Source organism: Ischnura elegans, chromosome 1 (assembly GCF_921293095.1).
Source record: "Ischnura elegans chromosome 1, ioIscEleg1.1, whole genome shotgun sequence".
Classification (NCBI taxonomy): domain Eukaryota; kingdom Metazoa; phylum Arthropoda; class Insecta; order Odonata; family Coenagrionidae; genus Ischnura; species Ischnura elegans.
The window spans coordinates 106,877,501-106,904,568 of NC_060246.1; the positions used below are offsets into that span (position 1 = coordinate 106,877,501).

Consider the following 27,068-nt stretch of genomic DNA (forward strand, 5'->3'; position numbering starts at 1 on the left):
ATATGGATTTTCAGAATAATTGAGTACAAAAACAAACCACCCAAAAACCTCAAAGTTTTACTGACTCATCATTGTAATAACCACCATATTTCTCCGAATATAGTCCCCCTCTGAATAAAGTCCCACCCTAATTTTGAGGCCTCAGGTTTGGAAAAAAAATTTTAAAAAATATGCTTGAATATAGTCCCCCTTTACTTTTACCTCGGGCATTTTTGCATTTTTGGAAAAACGGGGGGACTATATTCAGAAAAATACAGTTTAACTCCTATACTTTCATAGAATCCAACGTAGATTTCAATCACTAACTATTTAGCCTTACACTCGACTCTTTAAAATAATGTTTCCAACAGGCAATAAATACAGAGTAGAAACCTTCATCTGCCTGAATTGGAGAACTGATAATTAATTAGCAAGAGTGAAGGATCACAAACAATCATGAAAAATACTCTTATAAGCAAAGGAAGAAGACTGAATGAAACAGATTTTTAAGCCCTAAAATTAAAGCCAAATATATACCGAAAAGTTTTTACCAAAAACTTACAACAAGTTCGAAAATAAATAATTATTTGGAGAGAGAGAGAGACCATCATACCTGACTTTACAGGAACATTGTTGTGGAACCACTCCACTTTCATGGTTGGGTCTGAGACTGGGATGATCCTACATTCAAAGTGTGCTCTTTGGCCTTCCTTGATCTCAGCATTTTTCAAAGATGTGGTGAAAATAGGAGCCTGCGTTGTTGTTTCTTCTATCATCTCAGATCTCTGATATCTTGAACGATCTTCCAGATGATGTATTTGCTCCAAACCAATCTCATTCTGAGTTCCAGTCAGAATTTGTGCAGTGCCTGAGAGGTAACAGTGGGATAAAACATTCAATGGCAAAAGAAAGAGATTTTGAAAAGTAAAATTTATTTGAAAATAAAGCTACCCCACAAGAGGTGTTAATTACTAGGGATTCATAACTCCTCAAAGAAAAAAATTCAGGCAAAGACAATATTTGTTTGGCAAACATGAAACTACAGGTAAAGATACAATTCATAAAATCTAATACGATCAATCCAAGATTCTGGATTTCTAATTTTAATTTGAAAAGAATCATTCCTCCGAGATTTAAACTTTTGATGCAGTTGTCTAGTTTCATACACTTATCTAAAATTTTGGGTCTGGGGGAACATAGCAGTCTTGTGATAAGAGTGCTGCGCCACTGGCCAAAGGGTCCCAGGTTCAAATCCAGTGTAAATTATCAAGCACCCCCAAGCAAAATTCCTTTATGCCCAAGTAGGCTCAGATATAGTAACTGGCCCCCGTACCCTGAATGTGTTTTACATGCCTATGCTTCAATCTGGGATGAGCTCTACTCTTGCCTATCTATACCATTCTTCAGGTTGAATCACTGAATGAGTGATCATCATTATCAGCACAGTCCAACAATGCTAAGATTGGTTTGATGCAGCTATCCACTCAATTCTCCTAATAGCGCTAATACGACGCAGGATGCTAGCAGGTAGCCGAGTACCATGCTAGCTGGTAGCGCTTGGCTTAAATAAGAATTATTAATACCTTATCAAACGAAGAAAACTTTCTGATCTTAGCCAGTTTTAATAGGTGATTATTAAGACATGATTCCCTGAGCTCTGTGCCTCATGCATGCAATGGTAACCTCAGACGATGTAAAACTCCTATCCTCTCGTGTAGAAATTAGGTCCCTGTGATGTCACGTGGAGTGGCATTGCATGGGCGCCAATCTGGCCTTTTTCAAATGAGGATAAAATTGACCATTGCCATTGGTCTAAACCGGTATTTCTAGAACCAAATAATTTGTATATTATGAATACACCAATGGTGGGTAACGAATCACAATCAATGCCTTTCGTTTTCTTTAATGAAGGAAACTACCCTATTGTTTACATAAAATTAAAATATTCCATTAATCAGCTAAATTCCTGTTTGAATCCTTTGAAGGCAATCACAATTACTCGCCAAAATCTTGGGTTTCCTGCTGCATATGCGACCTAGTCAAACATTTTCACATTCATTGTTTAGTATTCGAGGTATTCGAAATTCCAGGTATTCGAATATTCGAGCAATGATTTGATATTCGAATTCGATATTCGAATTCGAGAAATCTACTATTCGACCCATCCCTAATTTATATGTAGATGTGTAATTAATTAATTTTTTAATCCAGATTAACTACAAATGAAACTTAATTTTAATCAAAGATTTAAATAAGCAGTGACAGTAAGTAATTTAAGCATTGGAATTCATCAAATATGATTTCATTTTTTTTCAATTAATGCATACATTTTACTTTTCAAAGAATAAATGTTGATAACATCGAAAAAATAGATCACAAGATTAAATTTTTCAATGCATGTCAAATGATACACAAAAAGTGATAATTTATATATTTTTAGCGAATGGAGGTAACTATTAATTCCAAATGTAAAAACCTTAACACATTAAACTTTTTAATATGTAACAAGAATGATTAAAAAATCTTGTAATTAACTACATATTTTACTGCATTTATGCAAGAACACAGTCCACATTCACACATAGAAGCACAATATCAAATCTTATCTTATATACAGGTTAACATATTGATAATGAAAGTCCCTTAAGTCAAGACGAGTCATAAAAACGAAGATCATATCCTGTAGCACTTACTTTTGCAAGTCAAGTTGCACTGAACTTCATCATATCCAACCAAGTTGACAGCACGGCAGGTGTAAACTCCAGAATCTTCAGCAATAAGATCAATGATATCCAAAGCAACGTATCCAAAATCATGAATCGGCCTGAATCTGTGACCTAGTAAAAGATTTGTTGTGTGAGTAGGTAAACTTATGATAAACACAGGGGTTCGATAGATGATTGCAGAAACAGATCAGAAAAGAAGGCTAGGTAAATTTTAGGATAACAACGTACAATTCTCATTTGTACATACCTACAGTGATGGGTCGTCCATTTTTGTACCATTCCACCTTGAGATTGGGATCAGTAACTGGATCTAACTTGCACTCAAAGTGAGCATGATGGCCCTCTCGCATATTTTCCAAGCTCTTTGGCTTTGTAACAAACTTGGGCTTGATATTAACCACTTCATCCATGTATTCTGATTTGCGATACCTGGAGCTGTCTTCCAAATACTGAATTTTCTCCAGACCACTTGGATGTTGAGTCTCCAACAGAAGATCTCTCTTGGCTGCAATGCATAAATGCAAATAAGGTGAAAATTATAGCAGAGGATAAAGATATTCATTAAAATAGATGTCACTTATTCCAGTGTATTACATACCAATCACTTTAACTGAACATGATGTAACTGCCTCTCCCAGCTGGTTACGAGCCTGGCAAGTGTAAACTCCAGAGTCCTCTGGATAGACTCCCAAAAGATCCAAAGCCACATAATCAAAGTCATATGCAGGTCTGAACCTATGACCTGTACACAAAAAGGAATACAAATAAGTGTAATGAATGAAGCTGAATAGGGTGAAGACGCTACATTTATTTAAGTCACAGTTTTTACAGTAAAAATTTTCCATTATTTATCAAATAAAAGACTGTCGTCCAAGATATACTTCTGAGGAAATTAATGGGAATACATGGAATACCTTGCAGTTCAAGGTTATATTCGATGAAATTAAGTTTATTAGATAGGTAACCCATTCATATCTATCCTTAATTTATTACAACATCCATTAAACATAAGTTTAGTGCTTTTGATAAAGACTTCAAACAGGTTTAACAGTGCCTAGGCGTACTTCATCTAATCGTTTAAGATTTTCAAAGATGATGACAATACGATGATAATGATTTTTTTTTTAATTTTAATGTAACAAAATTTCACAAACCTGTCCTAACAGGATGTCCATTGACAAACCAGTCAACATGCATTGAAGCATCTCCAACTGGTTGAAGCCTGCATTCTAGATGAATATTGGTACCCTCAACAGTTTCCACATTGTGCAATGGTCTGGTAAATTGAGGAGGCTGCATTACAGTCACATCTTCAACTACTTTCCTCTGATATCTGGATGAATCTTCCAACATATGGATTTGCTCCAAAGCTGATTCATTTTGGGTTTCAGTCAAAATATCAGATCGGCTGATAACCTGTCAAACAAACAAATTAAATGGGTAAATTAAACAAGCACTTTCAGCAATCATAATTTATCCTTCAGGTAAAAAAAAACTATTCTGAGTGATTAATTTACCCTTCCAGCAAATTAGAAACATCATAAGAGCAAATTCAGCAGAGACATCAGCTTCAATGTTGCTAAGACAACATTTCTAGAATCTCTCCAAGGGAGCACTCTCATTCTGCTATATAAGGAACTACAATGCTATGACCAAGAGTGACGAGTATTTTTGGCAGTCCACCATATTTCATCACTCCGTAAGTAATGAAAAAGGCAAGATCATAGTAGTCTAGTGGGATGAGCAAGAATTAAAACCAGTATTTTTCTTCAGACATACAAAGCCTATGGCTCCACTGGCAAAATAAGAAAGGTGATGAATTGCATAATGCAAATTCTAAATGTTGGTAAAATTTACATAAATAAGAAGAGGTTTGTAATTTTGAGGAAGATGCTACATTCAGGGGTGGGTTATAATTGGACATTTACATTTTTAAACTAGAAGGAAAAGGTGCCTAGCACACAAAAAAAATGAATAAATTATGCAAGCACTCATTTTTACTGAGATGAATGCATTAAACAAAAAATATGATATATGATATATAACTATGTATTATGAGAATAATGAAATATTTGTACATATTTTTTTTCACCTTTACATCATTTCTATGCTACATATCAGTTGTATAGAACTACAAAATAAAGTACTACATACCACAATTTCTACTTTACAGCATCAGCAGATAAAAATTATGATAATAAAATCGTAAGTCATTAAATTATTACTTACTCGGACACAAGATGAAGTATGAGCTGAGCCCAAGTGATTAGTAGCTCTAACAGTGTACTCTCCGGAATCCATGGTTGTTGCATGGATGATATCAAGGGCAACATAACCAAAGTCATAATAAGTTTTAAATCGTGACCCTGAAAAAATATAACAATAGAATTGAATAAATCTACAATACGAAAGAAATACTGAATATTACCTACATGACTTTAAACAATAAAGCTCAAGATGCTTCCAACAAAAACAGCATGTCAACCATTAGGCAATCACCGGAGTCCATAAACAATGAATGGTAAGATGGAAAGAGCATAAAGTCTATCTAAGACTACATGAGCAATTGAAAAAAATTAATTGCAGACCATACCATTCTATCTCTGATTTTCAAGGTCAATTCTTTAAGATTCTAGTTCTACATAGATTACAGATGAAAACATCCTCACACTCCTCATCTTCACACTATTTGAAAATATGTACCACAAAATAAACAATTCCAAAAAAGTCTATATAATGCAGATAAAATATAATAATATGTAATATCAAAACTAATGCTTCTACAGCAATACATATTAAATAATCTGTTTTAAAGATGAATAATAAATCAGAGATAAGTTAAATGAACATAGATTCCTCCTAATAGAATGACCATAACATTGACTTAGGCCATAAGACCAAATCAGCCCTGGTGGTAGAAGTGTAAAGCCCTTGCCTGATAGACCTAGAATCAAGTCACGCTTGAGTGGGTTTGTCACCACTCAGGACATGAGAGTACCTATGTGAGGTACAACTGGCCTGGACATTGGAAAATCTAAATACAGGCAGAGCCTTCTAGGATTCCAGGGGCAAAATGAGCTAGAGACAGAATCATCAGGTCATTAAAGAACAATATTCCTTATAACCATTCCTTGTAATCAAATGGTCTTTCTTGATATTTTCGTTAACTGGATTCTACTTTTAAGTGGTAAGTAGTCCACGTCCCACAGAATCATCACATTTAGTTTGAAAAGAAATTTAAAATGTACTCACCAACAGTCACAGGCTTCCCATTGAAGAACCACTCAACCCTCATGGTAGGATCACCCATGGGCTCCAAGCGGCACTCCAAGTGAATATTCTTTCCCTCTGAGACTGGCTTTATATCCGTCAATGGCTGGACAAATATTGGCTTTGACTTGGAAATTTCCTCAATGTGGTACTGAGGCTCCTGGAATTTAGATTCTTCCATTCGTTGTGTTTTTTCCATGGTGACCTTGTGCATGCTGGAAGTATCAATGCTGGAACGGGCTGGATAAAAAAAAATACCACAGTTACTAACCATAAAAAACATCATTATTAAGACAAAAAATATTTTGATTTTACCTATTTCCTTGAATTTCAACAAAGCGAAATCCATAGGCAAATATATTAATACTGATATGCTATCTCAATTGAAAATCAATATGATAAATGAAATTATATGCTGAACACAATAACTACTGTGATAGAGTTTTTCACTATCCACAACCATAAAAAAACAAATGCCAGTAGGAGAAATCTTACACCTCAAAGGTAATTGCTAAACTTACTTTCAACTTCCATTTGAGCAGAAAGCTGTGCTTCACCAAGGGCATTTCTTGCAACTACGGTGTAAACACCAGCATCCTCAGATCGTACACTTACAATGTCAAGAGCGACATATCCAAAGTCATGGTACGTTTGAGTGCGACTTGCACTCATGATCACTTTTCCATTGAAGTACCATTCAATCTAAAAGAAAACACATGTCAGTGGCAAGGAAAATCAAAATATGAGCACATAAGAACAATAAAAAGCATTTGTGAACACTTACACAGAATATTCACAAAGTTTCAACAATGAGCATTATATATTGTTTTTAAGGGCAAATAAATATTACCAACCTCAAAAATAAATATGATCATGAAAAATGAAAATTATGCATAACTAAATAAACTTAACGTATTGATCTTAAACAAGTCAATCTCAAATCTAAATTAAAGCTCTAATTAACTGAAATTATACATAGGATTTGCAAGACTGTAGCCAGAAAAAAAATTTCTCAGAGGAATGAATCAAATTGGTGCGAAGTAAAATAAAAATTATTAAGCTGAACATTTACCTGTAAAGTCATGTCATTCTGGGGCTCAACCCTAGCTTCAAAGTGAGCTCTCTGGCCCTCAACAATTTTGTTTGTTCCTTTCAGTGGTCCAAGGAATCGAGGCTTTTGTGTAACAACTGACTCCTCTTGAACACTGTGACTGTAGCGGCTGCAGAAAGAGGTAAAACATTTTGTACATTAAAATTTATATGGACTTCAAAGATTATACAAAATAATACAATGGGATAAACAAACGGCAAAATATTAAGAAGCGGGTAATATCCCAGTACAAGACTTTACTATACATACTACATATGTGAGGAAAGCAATTGCAAAACTATTGATTGGAAAAAGACATGAAGCATATGCACGGATAGTACGCATAAACAGGATATGCATTGAAGCATAAGATCATTGAAAATAACAAATGTGACTGGTTAATACCAATTCTATGATCGAAATCATGAAATAGCTCTAACAGAAATCAGTTTAATTATTCTTTTGTAAAAATAAATTTAATCTTATAATTCATAGGAAATTTCACTAATATAATATCCACATATTTGGCATTTCTTATACAACATAATTTTTCTTCTCCACTTCAGCCTTTTTAGCAGAGAAATATTATACAAGAAGATTCCAGTTTTAGGAAGTAGTTCACTGATAAAAAGCTTAACTTTTCAATCCAGCCCTTAGTACAATTTAAATCCTATATAGCTATGATAACCAACAGTACTCATTTCATCTAAACAGGAAAGAACATTCAATACCTTAACTTTATCCCAAGTCCTTCCAACATACAAAGAGGTTATAACTTTATCAAAAAGAAACATTTTATTCAATAAGAAATAACGGGAGAGAATTATACCTGGAATCTTCAAGGTGTTGGATCTTTTCCAAACCGCCTGGATGCTGTGAGTCAAATATGATATCTTTCTTGCTCAAAACAGTGAGTTTAGCAGCTGTAGTTGCCTCACCCATCCTGTTAGTAGCACGGCATGTGTAGGTACCAACATCACGGGATGTTACTGACTTAATGGTCAATGCAACATATCCAAAGTTGAAGAAACTGGTTATACGTGAACCTGGAAAAATTGGCATAGTAAATTATACTGGAGAAAATTTTTGAGTTAATGTACAATTTAGTTCTGAGCTGCAAAAATGCAAGCATAATTACTGAGAGCATTTTTTAATATATTCAATTATTTTCATTTTTACGGCTATAATACATGGCTACATAAGAAATTAAATGATAATTTCAAGTACTTATTTATAAATGCCAATGTGTATAAGACCGGTCACAAATGGGTAGTGCACAGCTATTTTAAGTTGATAGTATCTAGCTCAAATGAAAAATATACTTCAACAAAGTTGATAGTATCTAGCTCAAATGAAAAATATACGTCAACAGATATTAATTAATGGAGCAAATTACCAACAAGAAAGGAAAAAAATAAATAAATGCTACACATATTGTCCTAAATACAACAGATGGAATAATGTTGAATAAAAAAGAATCAATCTGGAACACTCACTTGCTTCCACTGGTTTTCCATCTTTAAACCATTCCACTTTGAGGCTGGGATCTCCCAGAGGTTCCAGGCGAGCCTCAAAATGAGCAAATCCACCTTCTTTGATATCAATTTGGTCTCCAATAGGTGACCGAAACACTGGTGGTGAAGTTGATTCAGGAATTTCTTGAACATACTTAGCTTGCACAGCTTGCTGATAAGCTTCCAGTTCCTGAACTTTTTCAATGTACCTTTGCTGCTCTGGTATACCTAAGTCTCCAGTGACACTTGTACGAGCTGCAACATAGTAAAAAGAACAATTCAGTTTTTTTTCAATATATTTAAGGCAAAATATGAGAATAAACATTCAGTATTTTCCAGGATGTCTGAGGACACATTAGGATTCATATTTTATGATGCATTAGAAACAGCTGACTTTTGTTAAATAATCTGGGTTGAAAGCACTAATACATAATTTTTCAATTCATTCAAGCAAAAACTTGTAGCAACTTTCATGTTTTATCACATCAGAATGTACAATAGGCATTTATTTCATTATGAAGTTATTGTTTTCCAGATTAGGAACAAAAGCAATAGAGAAGAAACTCGCCAGTAAGTAAATAGATTTATACTTTCATGGTGAATACAAACAGCCATTTTCTGCATTATTTTATTTTTCCAACCCATTATAAGGAGAGCTAATAAATCAATGTGACTGACATATTTTTTCAACCCTTCTCAAACCTCCTCACAAGATGAAACACTGACTTGCAATTTTCCACAAAAATAAAATTTAATTCGACTCGAGTTTCAATATTACTACGTCATTTTCAAGGTACAACTGAGAGAGGAGAAATGGGGTGGAAGGTCCTCAAGGAGGTGGCTGGAATGGGTAGAAGTGCAAGGCGTGGGGGGGGGGAGGGAAGAGTGGAAAAACCAGAGGAGGTAAAAAGGTTGGGAATTGGAGGGTTTTTTCCAGGGTTAACAAACTTGCACATAGAAATGAATGCATTTGAATACACGTGGCGGTCTTCTTATCTTCGGGTGTTGTTTCCGAGGGCCATTGGTGAATGGTGGGGGGGGGGGGGAAGATGTCTTCTGTGCCCGTAGGCTGCCGTGCGGATTAGTAGGGGGCCTTGAGGATTGAGGACGCGTTCTTCTGAGGGTGTTTAGGTGGGGGTGGGGAGCGGGGGGTCGGCGGTTAGGATTCACTGTATGGTTCTTGTGGGATCTCATTCACGTCGAGTGGGCGACAGGGGGGGGAGGAGGGATTGTAACACTTCTGGGAAACGCACTATTGGAACTCAATGGAAAGCAAGGGCGATTTTGAAAGGTAGAGGTTGTCGTTGAGATGGGAAACCTGGAAATGTCCCATCTCAACGACAACCTCTACCTTTCAAAATCGCCCTTGCTTTCCATTGAGTTCCAATAGTGCGTTTCCCAGAAGTGTTACAATCCCTCCGCCCCCCCCCTGTCGCCCACTCGACGTGAATGAGATCCCACAAGAACCATACAGTGAATCCTAACCGCCGACCCCCCGCTCCCCACCCCCACCTAAACACCCTAAGAAGAACGCATCCTCAATCCTCAAGGCCCCCTACTAATCCGCACGGCAGCCTACGGGCACAGAAGACATCTTCCCCCCCCCCCCCCACCATTCACCAATGGCCCTAGGAAACAACACCCGAAGATAAGAAGACCGCCACGTGTATTCAAATGCATTCATTTCTATGTTCAAGTTTGTTAACCCTGGAAAAAACCCTCCAATTCCCAACCTTTTTACCTCCTCTGGTTTTTCCACTCTCCCCTCCCCCCCCCCCCCACGGCTTGCACTTCTACCCATTCCAGCCACCTCCTTGAGGACCTTCCACCCCATTTCTCCTCTCTCAGTTGTACCTTGAAAATGACGTAGTAACATCGAAACTCGAGTCGAATTAAATTTTATTTTTGTGGAAAATTGCAAGTTAGCGTTTCATTATGAATCAATTCCACTCCATCTCGCTTGATTCTTCGAATTTTATACTCCTCACAAGAATTTTATTTTTAAATTTATGTGTCAACATAAATTGTTACTTGAAAAGAAATATTCAATCATTCTTAATAATATCCACCTACCGTAAACTTTAAGTGTGGCAGTGCTAATTGCTTCTCCCAGTCTATTGACTGCTCTCACAGTATAAGTGCCAGCATCTTCGGCCCGTAGGTGCAATATATTTAAGGAGACGTAGCCGAAGTTGAAAATGGTAGTGATGCGAGAGCCTGAAAGAAAAGATATGTATTGATGAGACCAATTGACCGTTTAAAAAAAAATTTTATTAAATTTATAGCCATTATTTTTTCCCAAAATAAAGTATGATGAATACCTATTTCATTCTGCCAAACCAAATCAAATGAAAAAATTTAACTCACTGAAATATTTCCATGACCAAAAGGGTTAGAGGCCCTGGATAATATGTGCTAACTTGATTTAGGTTTAATTAACTGTTAAGTTACCACCTATTCTTCATTTATGGTTCTTCTATATTCTTATATAAGTTATGGGTTCAGGTACTTTTAAAAAGGAAATACCAGACTTCAGATACCCATCATTGAGAAAAGATTACACAAATTTCATCACTTACTTGCAGTAATAGGCCTTCCATCTTTGTACCACTCCACACGCATTGTGGGATCACTGACAGGGGTCAGTTGTGCTTCAAAGTGAGCATTTCTCCCTTCCTGAAGCTCCCCTAGCTCCTGGAGTGGACGAATGAAATTCGGCATCTGGGATGAAAGCATGCTTTCATCTACACTTTCAGTACGCTGGTAGCGAGAGTAATCTTCCAACTGCTGAATTTGCTGTAGGCTACTCGGATGTTGGGTGGTCTGCTCAATCAGGGCACGAGCTTAAATAAAAGAATTAATAATAATAGAATGCAATCAAATGTAAATAACTTGATTATGGTTGAAGTTTTACGCAGTACTGCAATAGGTAAAGGTTCAAATATGGCAATGAGCTCAGTAACAAGACTGTCATTATCCAAATAAGTAATAATTCAGCAATAATAGAGATCTAAGTCACTAATTACATTCTGAGTTACAACATTAGGTGAGCCCCACGAGATTTTCAATTCTACCAACAAATTATTTACAGAGTCGAAAGTTAATAATACCTGTGACACTCAGCAAAGCCTGTGACTCAGCACACCCAGACATGCTGGTTACCCTGCATACATATTCTCCACTGTCCTCCCTGACAATACTGATTAAATCCAGTGAAATGTATCCAAATCTGAAGGTGGTCGTAGTACGAGAGCCTGAAAATTTTTGCCATTAGAACATGTAGTAAAAGAAAGAAATAAAGCTTTCATAGAAAGATGTACATCTCCATATACTTACTGGCTTCTAGAGGTCGTCCATTGACAAACCATTCAACTTTCATGCTTGGATCTCCAACAGGTTCAATCCGTGCTTCAAAATGAACCCTTCCTCCTTCAGACTGGGAAGCATTCTGAAGGGGGACAATAAATACTGGAGGAGGCCATATCTTTTCTTCTTCGGACTGAGGTACATGAGGTTTCGCTCGTTCCACATGCCTCAGGTATATGACCTCAGGCTCAGATGGCAGTCTAAATTTATAAGAATAATAACGTGAAATTCAAGCAGTAAAAATTTTAATGAAATATGTTTCTATGATATTATAAACTTCAATTACATGATCAACATCCAATTACCAAAACCAAAAAGCCAAACCCAGAACGGTAAATATATCGAAAAGTTTGATAATTACAATAGGTAAAAGTTATTGGAACATCAATGTAATAAAATAATAATAATGGGCTTCAATCTAGGATGAAAAGCTCTTTATAAAGTATTATTTTCAATCCCATTGTATGATTTTTTGATTATTGTGGGATGAGAGGTGAAAGATGAATGTGAATATGAAATGGCTACATGCTAAGAAATTAACAACTTTCCCCCTATGATATATCCTATTATTTTGAAAGGTAAATGAACTTACAGGTCTCAAAATTTTAACTCTGCTCAATAGATGTAAAAGTATAAATGGATTTGGAGCAGTAAAACATTAAACATAAAAATCATCATTTTTCCCCATAGAAATGTTTAAAGAATAATTTACAATCACATTTAAATGATGCAGAATTACAATGCCATGGACCACTTACTTTTAAAAGTATCAATATATAAACAATATAATTGATAAGAAATAAATTAATCACTTACTCTGGTTCAATGACCTTTGTAGGACGAGGAAGGTTCAGTTTTCGTGGTTGTGGACTTGACCCTTGGGGTAACTCCACAAATAGTCGGGCCCTAGTTGCAGTGGAACCAGCCACATTTTGAGCAGTGCATTGATACCAACCAGCATCCATTGCACGTGCACAAGGTATGTCAAGAGTTGAGGTTCCACTATCCAAGGTGGTAATATTAGCTTGCAAACTAGGAGATATCTGAACCCCATCCTGAAATGTGCACAAGAAAAATTTGAAACACTTGTAAGAAAAAATCAAGTTTTCAATACAAGCATAACACAAACTAGTTTTCATGATGAGCCTTTGTACTATTTTTTAAATTCCTTTCAAATAGCTGACAGATGCAGAAGTCAATCATTTTATACCGACTATGCACTACATTGAGTTACATAGTTAATTATTATTATACAGCCATATTTCAAGCATATGTGCTAAGTAATTTACATTGAGGTACAGAAGTTTCAAAATTATAGACAGGCAATAAATAAAAAGGCCATTAGGATATAATTCCATGGTCTCCAGACAGCAATATTCTAGTCCTTTTCTGGACCTCTGCCTCATTTTTTACAGACCGCAAAAAGTGCTGATATGAAAATAAGTTTTTTAAATAATAACTTGAATTACTGCTGGAAATTGAAACATCTAAACATATTATTTAAGCAGGATTTTCATGGAAATACAATTCTTACATCCATAAAAAATTGTTGGCTGCTTTACATAGAGGTCATATAAGTTTCCCAGAGGTGGGTTTCTACAGCAATAACTTTTCTGCATAGAAAAAATTTCAAAAGACATTTTTCGATAACTATGAGATAACTAATGAAATAATTAAAATAAATTCCTTATGACAGTTAATGAGGATTTTTTAGAATTTGGACTGAAGCAAGCACGTGGTGAACAAGAGGTTTATTTATTTATAAACTCTTTATGCTCAGTTAATTATGTATATTTCATATCATAAAGTTTGGCTCATAAGTTTACTCTTCCCTTACCTTCTGCCATGTAATTCGAGGTGCAGGAGTGCCCACAGCTCGAGCAGTCAGTACCACTGGCTCCCCCTCCTTCACATTGACAGTGGAAAATCGCTCCACAAACTTTGGTGCCACCACTTGCTCCTTCTCAATTACAATCAAGTTGCACTGTTGAGAATGAAAATTAGAAATTAAGCATTATTTCTGAGGCAACAAAAGCAACTCAAATTTCAATTTAAGATAACCAAGACCCAAACCATACATTATATTTCATTAAACTTATGAATCATCTTACATTCAATCATTTTCTTGATAAAAATTTAATGATGGCAGCTTCAAATGACTGAAATGCTGAGCCTTATCATGCATCCTGCATGGAAACCAGTAAAGTTGGGTTTTAGATGCTTGGAAAATATTTTAATGTGCTTTTCAAAACAGAAATTTGTAACTCGATGTAATTATTTGGATATAACTAAGGATACTATTCTTTATTAATATTAAGTAATAGTACGATGTCACCAGCACGACCTATGGTGAGTCATTACTTTGTGTCAATCAGTCCATGTGGAAGAGTATTTTGAAATCATCCACCGATCAATAACTACCAATTGTGGATGCACTAGCATTACAACAAGTCCACTTCTCTGTGTAGGTATGCTATCTTGTGTGTATCTAAGGCTAATCCCACATTGAACCTCAAGTGCAGGATAGTTGTAAGCTAATTTCACTGCTACAAAGCGTCATTAGGACAGAAAAGTGAAACCTAATCATCTCCTCTACAATTTATTGATCATCGTTCACTTCATATCTAAAATCCTTGCCTGGGGACCACCACCTTCCTAAGTGCAGATGAAAACAATACTGCTTGTTAGTGTCCAGCACATTGTAATACTGTAATTCTAAGAATTACATAACTTTTCAGTCCATGATCCATGTTTCAAGAGGCTTTCGGGCCTTCCTCCAAAAATTCTTAAGCAAATAACGTTTGGCAAACCCTCCTCACTTCCTCTACTCATAGTAATCTACCTCGACAATTAAAACAAAGACTCTACTCCAAACTTATTGCTATTATGTACTTTTATTCATTATTGAGGATTTACAATGCAGCAATTATGTAATTAGGTTCTGTTTGAGAGTGAAGTATGAATTGGAAATTATCATCACCACCATTAAACTGTGGCTGGTTGCACTAGATATTTCCATAATAATTAGAACAGATACACAGCATTAAATTTGATGACGGACATGAAATTTAAATAAAAATAACTATGGTATAAAGACTGCCATCCAAACTCACTGCCCACTAAAAACAGTACACACAATTCTCAAGTCACTCTAACATAAGATATATTTTGTTTTGCTGATTAATCCGAGCATGAGTGGGCAATGTTTTTTTGCCCATTCATATTTGGATAATTCACTACCATTAGACTTGCCCATTCATACTTGGCCAATGAAGGGCAAAGTTTTAAAAGAAACTCGCTTCCCTGAAACAATGGACAAAGTAAAGGATGATGAACTCAGTAAATTGCTAAATCACCCAAAATGACACTTAAGTTAACCCATCAGGATCCAAGTATAAGTTCAGTTTGCAGAAAAGATCCAATATTTTGCATCCACCATAATAGCTCTAAGTTAGGAAGAAAATCTGTGTTCCAAAGTTTTATTATTTCCCTGCTAATTCTAAGGTCACATACCTGGAATGATGTTTCACCACTCTTGTTTCTTGCCACACAAGTGACTACACCATTGTCCGAGCGGTTAACGTTAGTGATCATCAGTGCATGGCTGCCAGATTCATTCACAAGGATTTTGTGTGTGGCATCGTTTACAACTGGTTGGCCGTTGATGTACCATGTCACATCAGGATATGGCCGACCAGTGACACGGCAATCGAAGCGTGTCATCTTTCCTTCAGTCACCTCTCGGTCAGCACATACACGCACAAAGTTTGGAGCTAAGCTTTTGCCACCAGAGTCTACGGTTTCCACTACTTCCTGTTGTTGTTGCTGTTGTGCAAATTGTTGCTGTTGCATGTATTGCTGTTGTTGCATATATTGTTGTTGTTGCTGTTGCTGGAACTGAGGTTGCTTCTGCTGCTGCTGAGGTGTCACTGCTTGGGGTGCTTTATTTTGGTCAGGTTCGATAGCTAGGTATGCAGATGACACAACACAACCTGCAATACAAAGTTAAGGCTCATTAAGGTCACATTCTCACACAAAAGAGTACAAATATGCTCATTAGCGTACAACTGGAAGCTGCTATGCAATGGCATACCATATCTTAGACTTTAAGAATTGATATACAATTTAAATAAGAAATGCTAAAGAATGATGTAAACATGCCCTAGACTCCCATATCAGTGAAAATATTGGTATTGCTCAGAACTAGAGCCACACCATGAATGTAAGACAGCAAAACAGCCACTCCTCTCAGTTTTCCAAGATATACTACATTACGCAAACAAAGATTGACACTGAGTGTGAATTAAGTACCTTGCATACACTGGTCTAAAGGATAGGTGATCAACAATCACATTAACTCAAAGATATGAAATACCATGTCCTCAAAATAATGAATTTCCTCATTTCTAAATGATCAAATTCCATGCTAAAAACATTATTGTGAAACAAATAAGAAAAATTCTAAAAGTGAGAGATATTTTTTTTAAATCCCACATTTTATGAGAATTTATTCCAGTAGATAGGCATTTCCAGAAGTGGTGTTAAACTTCCTAAATTACCTTGGGTATTTTCTGCCAGCAATGTATAGTGACCGGAATCTTCGGGGAGTGCGGACAGAATCCTTAGCGTCGCTAATCCACTGGAATAAGTCATTTGACATCGTTGCGATGCTTGAAGTCTTCGTCCATTCTTAAACCATGTCAGCTGGAAATTTTGAATAATAATTTAGACATGGATACACTTTATGATCCAATAAAGACAATAGCCGGCAGAATAAAAATTATTTCCATCAATACTTCTATTAAATGAAAATTACAGAAAGAGTTATGTAAGAGAGCAGCTTATTGTGAAGTACTCACTCTTGGTTTTGGGTTTGCAGCAACCTTTGCCTGGAAAACCGCATCAGATCCCTCCATCAGCTTTGAATTTCGAGGCTTTTGTGCAATCTGAGGCGGGGCTACTGGTCCAGCAGATCTGTCGATGACTGTGGATAATTCAGAATCTGCTTCACCAATAAATCTTCGTGTAAGAGACTGACGGAATTCAACTTCTCTTATGAGCCGGTATTCAAATGTGTCTACCTTGAAATCCTGAAAAACAAGAAGAGATGAAATTTGTAAGATGATACCAAAAAATTTCATGGGAGACATTTGGAAGTAAAATCTTTAAAAAAATAAGAAAAATCAAAGTATCAAGTATTTGCTTTCATAAATCTTATAGAAACATTAACATTAGCATTTAGTAAACAGCCATCAGATAATAAAAAAAATTAAGCCAATACAGGAAAATAATTTGTAAGTTAAATTCTTTCAAAACCAGGCATTTAAAATCACTAGTAAAATAAACTCTATGTCATTCAATCTCTCTCATGAAATATAGCAAAAAAGTTTAGAGAATACTCATTAATAGAGTATTTTTTTAAGAAGCACATGCATCTCATTTTACAATTATAGAAAACATTTTTCCACAAAAATTTAATTACGAATAAATTTAATGAAAATTTTCTCAATTCTATAAGTCTGTCAAAGGATTTACCAAAACGGGCCTAACATAGACACGTGCTTCCAAGTTAGAGAGTAATTTTAGAGAATTAGATAAGATGTAACTTTGAAAGTAACACCAAGGATAAGTCATATTTTATACTTCACCATTCTCAAGGTACACTTCAGAGTAGATAATTGATTTCACATCTCACAATTAATTCAAAGATCACCCTCACCTCAAGAAATAAAACAATAGACAGTTCCACAAAATTGATTTACAATTTCACACAACGATGCCCAAATCTTCCGAATAATGGAAATATATTAAACAACTAGCAATGAAAGATTAAACAGAATCTACTAAAATCAGATCAGTCAGATCAAAAGGAAAACGATGAGATCATGCAATAGCTCAGATCAAATGTTAAAGATCAATGCCTATTTTCAATCAGTGAAAGTAACGAAAAACACAATATTGAGAGAAATTTTCAAGCATTATAAATACAAAACACAATTACCTCCTCAACAACGGTTCCATTTGTATAAGAGGTTACTCTCCCAGATGTTAGTGAGCCACTCGTGGAGAAACCTTGCTGTTGCTGGATCCGTTGCTCGGAGGTGCGTTGGAATGAAGACTGCATTTGTGTACCTACAAATAAATTGATTCCACCATAATGAAAGTTGTTGTATTCAATTTAAGGCGTGCAAAAAAGAGCAGAGAATAACACAACTGACTTCAAGACTACATCGCATCATCCATGACAAAATGAAATTAACCATCCACAACAAAAAGAAATTAACCATGCATCCATACATAAATCATTACCAATTATTATCATTCATTGTAAATTTACTAATCAGTGACTTCACACTTCAATGAAACCGAAAAATTAAATCGTAACTAAAAACACAGCCAAAATATAGGACTTTGGCAATAAATTTATCAAATTAAATAAGCAAGAATACTTTCACAGAATTAATATTTGCAGCAACAAATTTTTTTAAATGTAACAGGAATAGTTTTAATGATTCTTCCTGGCCCATCTTTTTAATCTAATATACACTATACACATCAGTATATTATAAAATAATAAAATTTTCACACCATGATCTCCAACAACAGAAGTTTTTCAAGCACACATACAAAAAGTGATTCTTACTGAACAACATCGTGAAAAAGAGAGAGCAAAAACTAAAATATTGAAGGAACAAAACATGTGCAGTGTGCACTCAGCTACAGGAAAGTGCATCAAATAGGAACTTTTCTCATGCAAACATTCACTTGAAAGGTTCAGAATTACCACTGGCAGGAGTAAACGGAATTCAATGACAATAAAAGAAAAAAGAGAAGTGGAAGATGATGGAAATCAATTTCCAGCTTTGCTTATTTGAATTTTCAAATCCATACATATAGTCATAGAAAAAATTGGTTGCAAAATGCACATCCATAGGGCCACACTATGATGAGAATCATGATGACCCTACATTGGTTGAGGGATCAAACGAGATCAAAACAAAAAATCAATCAGTAAAACTCTGGCAAACCATACTTCTTTGCTCAGATGACTCAAAGGTCTGAGAAAATTCCTTCCTTAACCCAGTCTCTTGCACCATGGTCTGCTTTTGTGCTTGGACTTGTTCACGCTGCATCCTCATTAGACCTGTTCATATGTGCGTTCATTCGTTTATACATAGTTATTTGGTACCAAAAATATTTTTAAGTCATTAAATATACAGAAAAATGTACATAAAATTATGGATTAGCCAGAGGGAAGTCATTGAACTTAAAATACAGAAAAAAATAACAGCAAAGAATATTACAGACATTATTAAAAATAAAAGGCTAGAGGAAATTAAATCAATGGAGAGTTGAAGTATACTAAATATCTTATTAGATAGCAGAAAAACTTTCTGGCTGACAAGATTTGCAATGGCTACATATCTTTCATTTCACATTAAGTGAGCACAAAGATTACTCTATTGATGCTTCATGAGGAATTTTCATAAATCATTTAGAACAGATTCATATGCTTAGGAAAGCTAAGTACAAGTAAAATAATACCAACCTTCTGGTTGAATGAAGACAGAACATATTGCTTCTCCATACTGGTTTCTGGCTGTACATGTATACTCCCCTTCATCTCCAGGTCCGATTGAATTTATTAATAATGATACACTGCCCGTCTGCTGGTCGTACTTCATCTTATATTTATTTGATTCTGGAAATAATTTTTATGTGTAAATGCAACAAATCTTGGTGAAAAATGAGCAAAAATTTACTGAATGCCAAGGATACGAATATCTTTGCTTACCGTGTAAGGGTGCTCCCTTTCGTGTCCATGAGACTTGAGGTTTAGGATTGCCAGTGACTTTGCCCTCAAATAAGGCATCACCTCCTTGAGCGAAACGTGCGTTGCGAAATATTTGTTCAAAGACTGGAGGTGATGCATCTCCTGGTCGTCCCCCCATAATGGCCCTGGAGATAGAGATGATTTGAATAGTTACAACATGTTTTTGCACCACTATCCACTGAACCTCATCCCCAATAGGTTAAAACTTGTTCACAAGGAAGATGGTTTGCAACAATGCCGACTTTCAGGAATATGCAATAATGCTAAAAATTAGGAGCTAAGTTTTGTTGACCATTAACCTGGCACAGACTATTCTGAGTAAAGACAATAATACCAAGAAATGAACAACAGGGAGAACTATAGCTATTAGTGATCCATTGATCGCACATAAAGCCAATGCTAATTATTTTACTCTGGAAAAAATTGATGGATCTATATATGATTACATTTCTATCAAAACCTAATTCAGCCATAGCTGACAACTAAAGAGAAAACAGATTGGGATTATAAATAAAAATAATGCCTTTAAATACAAGAATGGTAAAATATATACATTCAGTAGTGCATAAGTCAGGGTCTGATAATTACGAAATTATATACATACATAGTTATTTTTTCCTTTCATTTTTGGTAAAGACAATGAGACCTTTCAGTTGTTGAAAATATCTAGCTGCAGTTAAAAAATAAATTATCTCAAAGAATACTTAAGGAAGACTAATGAAAGTGAATCATTAAATGAAACCACCTGGTAGGGACAAGAATTATGCAATCATAAGCAAAATCCAGATCCAACTCTTCCTAGTCCTTAGACAGGGTAAGAAAACTTATTCATCAGCCTATATTTGATTCCCAAAAGCACCTGTTCACCTGGTTGTCCAGTCATCCACCAGGCACTCAGTACTACCTCCCAGGGGCAGAATTCACGTAAATTACAGTTTTATATACGTATTACAGTCTGTCCAGTTTTATATCGATTGATCCCGCTTGGAGATACAATATGATCAGAAATATTTTTCAAATATGGTCAAGTGCATACTGGGCTTCAATGGAGTTCTAATAAACATAGCATGGAAAATTGCTATGTTGTCTCTCTAATTATTATTCTTGTATCTCGATCTTAGCCAAGTATGCACACACACTTTGGGCCTAGATTCAGCTCTAGTAGGAATCCACACACTAAGACTCAGGCTTAATAAAGGTTTGAGAATAAAACCAAGACAAAAGATAGTTCATTTAATAGAACAATATTAGAAGAAAATTTATGGAATGAAGAGAGAAAACCTAAAAACATATTGTTAACTAATTCAAAGCCATCAGCTGATAATTGAATCTTGATTACCAGGAGAATTTCCTCCACATTGCTGAGTTTTATACTCCACAGTAAAGGATTAAAATGATGTAAATTTGGTTGGGTCCATAATATCAGCTAAGGATAAGATGAAGAGGTGAGTAAAGGCCTGGTTACACGGTACATTAGCACGTACATGTTAATGTACGTTTGCGTGAATGATTTTGGTGGACTGGAACAGAACATGTACGAATGCATGAACCAAATTAGAACAGGTTCTATTTTCTGTGCATGCATTCGCACAATTTGGGTTGTTACACGGCGCATTTTGCCATTCATTTTCGCGTTCATACATTTGGACATTAGCCCGTACGTGTTAATGTATCGTATAACCAGGCCTTCACACTATCACCAAAGAATATTTCATTTCCAGCAGTGCATGATCAGGGCTTGATGAATCTTTTAAATTTGAATAGTTCACAATGAGTATTGAACACAGGAGTCCAAAATTACAAATATCACAAGGGACAAATTCAACCCATTCCAAATTTTCCATTTTTGATACTCTCAAATTTATTTCTGATTCATAATTATATGTAAGTTCAACTGGAGCACAAAGGAGGGAAACATTCACATGAGAGTATTTTTTTATTTTCATGCAAGACCAATTTCCAGAAAATTTTACCTTCTCATTGCAAAGTGGTCAATAATACCATCATCTATCATTTATTATTATAAAATTAAATATATAAGATAAATCGTGAACGATAACCTCGTAGCCAAGTGAACATCCAAATCATAAGTAGATTCTAGCCAATCAAGGTAACACTTAAGATTAAATTTTGGAATATTTCTCCGGTTAACAAATAGAGTATCAAGATGCCATTGAATATTCACGAATATTTTACTTATATAGCAAAAAATCAATTATAGTTTTTGTTTAGGAATGGCTTCTCAGTCTTTCCGGAGTGTGGAAGATATTACTATGTACCCAGGCAGAGCTGGAAAAAGACCCTATGATACCTTCATAAACCCATTGGGAGGGATCAGGTCGCTTCAACATGAATTGAAAAAACTTCAAAAAAAACTATACTTCAAACTAGGACCTAATTATTACCAGAAGCAACTTTTTAGTGTAAGCATTAGACAGATTTTCTCATAATTTCTGATACTAAGAAGCAAAAATAGGAAACCCATTGAAAATTAGCTGATGCAAGCACAAGATAGGTAAAATGCCTAAAGCAGCAAGGGAATAAGCTCTAAGAAACAAGGCACATATTTGGTTACAGAGAAGAGTTTTCCAACATTGAAAAACATTAGGGAAAAAAGACTTTTTTACCAGCTCCCAATGAGCACATACAAAAATTTTCCCAAGGCTCAAGGGCTACAACGGACAATTCAACCATCAAGAAGACAACGACTTCCCCAATAATCATGCATCAAGATTTTTATTCAACCCCCCAAACAAAGAGTTCTGTGGTCGTTCCATGTACCTAAATAAATGGGTTAACAGAGCCTTTGCATCTCCCATTCGTAAACTTCATCAAGTAAAGACCCTGTAGAAGGGACTTCAGAAGTACTGCGATTGCTGTTTTATGTACAACTTAATGACTTGCAATGAATTTAAGCCGAGTGAATTTTCTGAATGGATTAACTGCCAACTGCTCACGAAGTGTATTTGCACAATAAAATCATCAAAGTAACTCAATTCATATCCTAATACCATAAATAATTCTAAAGGCAATAGTGTTACTTGCTCTTTCCAACTTATTGGATTAAAAATTACGAAAAATAGAAGAGTCAAAGCATAAATTACGCATGACAATAGGAATCTCAACTTCCAAAACATTGACTGCAACATTCCGCTGACTGTTACCCATGAAAATAACAAGGATAAAATATGTTGCGAGCACGTACTTGCATTATCCTTAGGATTCCCGTAAGCTATTGAAAAATGATGAATGATTTCCATTATTGGAAATCGCTGATCAACCACAAATGCAAAGGATAGAAGGCCACAGAGTGAATCCAAGAAATTCAGCAACGAGAAGATTCGACTGCACTACACTTCAAAAATATGATAGGAAATTATTTCACAAATCGCGCAGAAATCCGTATTATGCGTAGCCTTCCAGAGTATTAAAATCCTACATAAATGGAAATACTAAATGAGTACAAATTACGGTGAACAGTCAAATATTAACAATTGATCCAACAACATGTAGAGCATACAAAATTTCAAATACGAGCACATGTTTCCAATTTTACTATTCAATCGCTGGATTGGTTACTTCAGGATTTCGCAAACTTCAGACAGCCAATCGTAAAGAACAAAGGAACCTTGTAAACAAATGACAACAAATCTCCGTAGCCCAGCGCCACAATTGAACAACATTCTCGATGGGAAAGAGTTTCGCGAAGAGGGATCGAGTGTTAAAGTAAGTAAATGTTAAGTACATCATATTGGCAGTAAATTAATAATTTTTTAAGGTGCACTACCTAAAATTCAAGAATAGAAATTCCATTTTAAGCAACATAATAAATGGGTTAAAATGTAACATGAAATCTCATGTGAAGACCGGCATGGAGCACAAATGAAGTTAGCGGCAAGTTATGAAGTCTTTGAAGTAACCTAACCATTTTTAATCCGGGATTTCACAGGTAGGCTTGGAGCATTATCAACGAAGAAGCACAACCATACGGATGCACACTTCATCTTTTTGAGGATTATTTTTAAAAAATCTATCTACCTACCTAAATGACCTACTGCATTTGGTTTTTGCTCTGGATTACTATGATTACAGGTAGGAAATTGAAAATTGGCTGTTAGCGATCAATGATGACTATTCAGGGCTTATTTTTAATTAAATAAATGACAACGGTGCTCATTGGGCCATGCTCATTAACCCGATGCTGATGGAGCATTGCCCAAAAAAGAGGCAATCATCCTCCCCTAATTGTAGATGTATATACTATTGTACTGAATGCAAAGTAAAGTATAACAGTAATATAATATGCGTTTTAAAAATCCCCTAACAGTTTTTACTCTCTCAAAAACTTTTATTAGGTCACCTTGCCCTATAAATCTCCTCAGTATGCTTTTGTGCATCATAAAGCAGTATAAATTTAAAGGAGAGAGACATTTTTGAAAAAAAAATATTCAATGCCATTTTAAATATGGTTTTATGAGAATAATCGGATAAATAAAATGAGGACATGCCAGGAATCAGGTTCTCTGTAATGCCACTTTTTATTACCAATTTAAATCTCTATCTGCAACTATTCTTTCTTTACTAAGTATATTGTGGGTAATCATTTCAAAAGATACAGCATATTTGAGCATGTCATTTATGATTCTTTTGCTTTAACAGTTCAAATTGGTTTCCAGAGAGTGGAGTTAGGGATTTAAAACTGAAATTGAAGACTCAGGACATTTTGAACTAAATAAATGACATTATTTATATTATATCAAATAACTTTATGTTTAACAAAAATATACTATTCATATAGAGTTTACACAAATAATTCTTAATGCTAAATTTAAAAAGTTGTGTTAAACTTACATTGACTGAGGGGACCCATACAGCATTCCTTGGACTGCAAAAAAGATAATAGAGGATAAGTTTCAAAGTCATACTGGTGTAGTTAGATAAAGATAGAGCAAGCATCTATAAGTACTATAATTTTAATTATCAAAAGAAAATTGGTTGCCAATAAAAAAAACTGGCCAATAATTTTTTGGGGCACAAGTCAAAGTGCCGTGCTTGTTCTAAAGATTAAAGAAGTTGAACAAATTTTCATTAATTTACCAGGAAACTACTATGAGCTAAGTTGTTGACTGCAAATAAAACTTATTGATACATGAATTGACAGTTAAAACATTAATAGTCACTATAATAGACTGTCTTTGAGTCAAATTACAGCCAATTATGTATTTGCCATCATTAACTACGTGTAATAAGCGGCCAGTACTTTTTTGGGACAGTAGTTCAGTGTTTTTTTTAGGACTTATTTGATTAAAAAATTTCCTTTTCCATTAGACATGATAAAGAGACCTAAAATCTCTATCTCCCATTCCACAAAAAAAGTCACCACATTAGCTGATACAAAATCAGTATCCTAGAACCAAAAGATTATCTTCACTATTTACATTAACCACACAGTGTACAAACAATATGCATAAGTCAATAGTATTAGTTCACTCAGATTGAAAAAAATAGGAAAGTTATATAATATATTATGGAGAGAGAAATTATGCAATTATATTAGAGCATTTAGTATTTCATGAATAACCTGAATTTGGAGAAAGTATTTAGATGGATTTTGTTGGTTGGATAGGTTAGAAACATAGGAAGTCTTTATTCTTGCCTGGAGATTTCATATAACATTGTACTCCATTCAATTTCTAAAAGTCCTGGATTCTCACAAAAAGAAATTCCTTTGAAGAGGTCTAAAGATTAAAAACTAATAAAGTGGCCCTTTTCTACCATACATTCCGACAGCAATTTCATTTTTTACCAAGTCTAACTTCACTAGCCTACAATTAATGGTTAAGGGCAAATTGAAATTCAAATCCCCCTTGTTTAAAAAAAAAATCTATATTTTGCATCCTTTATACGGGTGGATGTATCCTTCCACGATCTTAATACCTCCCTTAACTTTAAGTTTATAATAGAACAGGTGAGAGAAGAATTGAGACTCTATAAATCATTATTACAATTTGACCCGTCTAGAAGTCGCAAAAAGATGCTCATCAATTTTTTCATTTTAGTCATCCACCAATCCAATTACCCAGGTTCACATAATGCGAAGAAGGGCAAAATAAATCCATTTGAAGGCAGCCATATTCTCATATAACCCCACCCTAAGCTGAAAATGTCCTGCCTCTTCACCAAGCCCATTAAATTTATCTTCTATTTTTCTTTTTTTCGTTCTATTGATTGTTATTAAGACTACTTTTTTTACCTCATTACCAATGCCAGTCATTAAAACCAATTATTCCTGCATGTTTTCTATGAAAGTCCCTTCTCTTTCAAGACGTATGTAATCCCATTCTTAACATCCCATTTGCCAGCCCTGGTGGTGCTGGGTTAAAGTCCTCGCCTGCTGATGCAAAGGCCACCGGTTTGGATTCAGTTTTGGTGAATTTTCCATCCAGGGCTTGGATGTATGTATGCATCAACCAAGTTAAATGAAAGACACGAGTTCTTAGTCCCATTTCACTACATAAATAACTGTCACTAGTGCTTAAACCCATTGGTTGGTTTGAATGAGGGTAGAGCTCAACCCAGAGGAAATTATAAGTGTTAGAATGAATTCCACATAATCATGGTGGAGGAGTCAGTTTCTTTCCCTGATCACCTAATGGTGACAGAAATTTTATGGAGGGTGAGCATAGGGTCTGCTGAAGTCACTAGTGTGACAGAATTTATAATATCTGGTTACCGTCAGCTATTGATATTTGATTATAAGGATATTTCATTTACTATAACTTAAATTTAACATAATATAAATTGCTTGTAAATATTAACTTCTGGTAGCCAAGTAGATAGATTGGTAGACAGGAAAAAAATAACAATATTGCTTTCGATCTCCATTCTGATACAATTTTTACTTAGAATTTAAACCAGGATTAAGAATCTAAGAATAATAGGTGAAAGTGCACTACTTTTGAAATTTAACTTCATTACGACGAATTTTACTTTTCCACCCCCACGGATCACCCCAAAGAATATCATGAGTATTCAAGTAAATAATTATTTTCAGAAAAATAATCAGTCCGCGCGTCGACTCTTTACGCGCTCAAAGTCACGGGCGCCGTGATTGTCGCGGGGACGACTTTCACCGCTCTAGCTTTACACGTCGGAGCCGCTGAGCGATGAGGGCACTGAAGCGTCATCCTGGGCGACAAGTCTTGTATCACAACCAACGAATAACGTCAGCGGCGCCTATTTTAATGTTTGTGGACAGGAACAGAGAGGTCTGTGACGCGACGTTCGCC

At 35.3% G+C, this 27,068-nt stretch overlaps 1 protein-coding gene across 1 annotated transcript in view; it reads right to left on the bottom strand.

The window, feature by feature from the left end:
* LOC124167723 (titin) overlaps positions 1 to 27,068 on the bottom strand; it is a 127,170-nt gene that overhangs the window by 61,388 nt on the left and 38,714 nt on the right. Inside the window, exons 2-26 of the mRNA XM_046545736.1 lie at positions 24,631 to 24,664; positions 19,741 to 19,904; positions 19,495 to 19,647; positions 18,979 to 19,089; positions 17,947 to 18,077; positions 16,805 to 17,035; positions 16,505 to 16,649; positions 15,459 to 15,937; positions 13,783 to 13,929; positions 12,762 to 13,000; positions 11,916 to 12,145; positions 11,690 to 11,833; positions 11,159 to 11,422; positions 10,653 to 10,796; positions 8,562 to 8,834; positions 7,895 to 8,111; positions 7,048 to 7,195; positions 6,497 to 6,677; positions 5,958 to 6,215; positions 4,935 to 5,071; positions 3,860 to 4,121; positions 3,304 to 3,447; positions 2,953 to 3,210; positions 2,673 to 2,816; positions 593 to 847 (exon numbers count right to left, since the gene is read on the bottom strand). Coding sequence (XP_046401692.1) covers positions 593 to 847; positions 2,673 to 2,816; positions 2,953 to 3,210; positions 3,304 to 3,447; positions 3,860 to 4,121; positions 4,935 to 5,071; positions 5,958 to 6,215; positions 6,497 to 6,677; positions 7,048 to 7,195; positions 7,895 to 8,111; positions 8,562 to 8,834; positions 10,653 to 10,796; positions 11,159 to 11,422; positions 11,690 to 11,833; positions 11,916 to 12,145; positions 12,762 to 13,000; positions 13,783 to 13,929; positions 15,459 to 15,937; positions 16,505 to 16,649; positions 16,805 to 17,035; positions 17,947 to 18,077; positions 18,979 to 19,089; positions 19,495 to 19,647; positions 19,741 to 19,904; positions 24,631 to 24,664 — 4,893 coding nt within the window. The remainder of the gene's footprint in view (positions 1 to 592; positions 848 to 2,672; positions 2,817 to 2,952; positions 3,211 to 3,303; positions 3,448 to 3,859; positions 4,122 to 4,934; positions 5,072 to 5,957; positions 6,216 to 6,496; positions 6,678 to 7,047; positions 7,196 to 7,894; positions 8,112 to 8,561; positions 8,835 to 10,652; positions 10,797 to 11,158; positions 11,423 to 11,689; positions 11,834 to 11,915; positions 12,146 to 12,761; positions 13,001 to 13,782; positions 13,930 to 15,458; positions 15,938 to 16,504; positions 16,650 to 16,804; positions 17,036 to 17,946; positions 18,078 to 18,978; positions 19,090 to 19,494; positions 19,648 to 19,740; positions 19,905 to 24,630; positions 24,665 to 27,068) is intronic.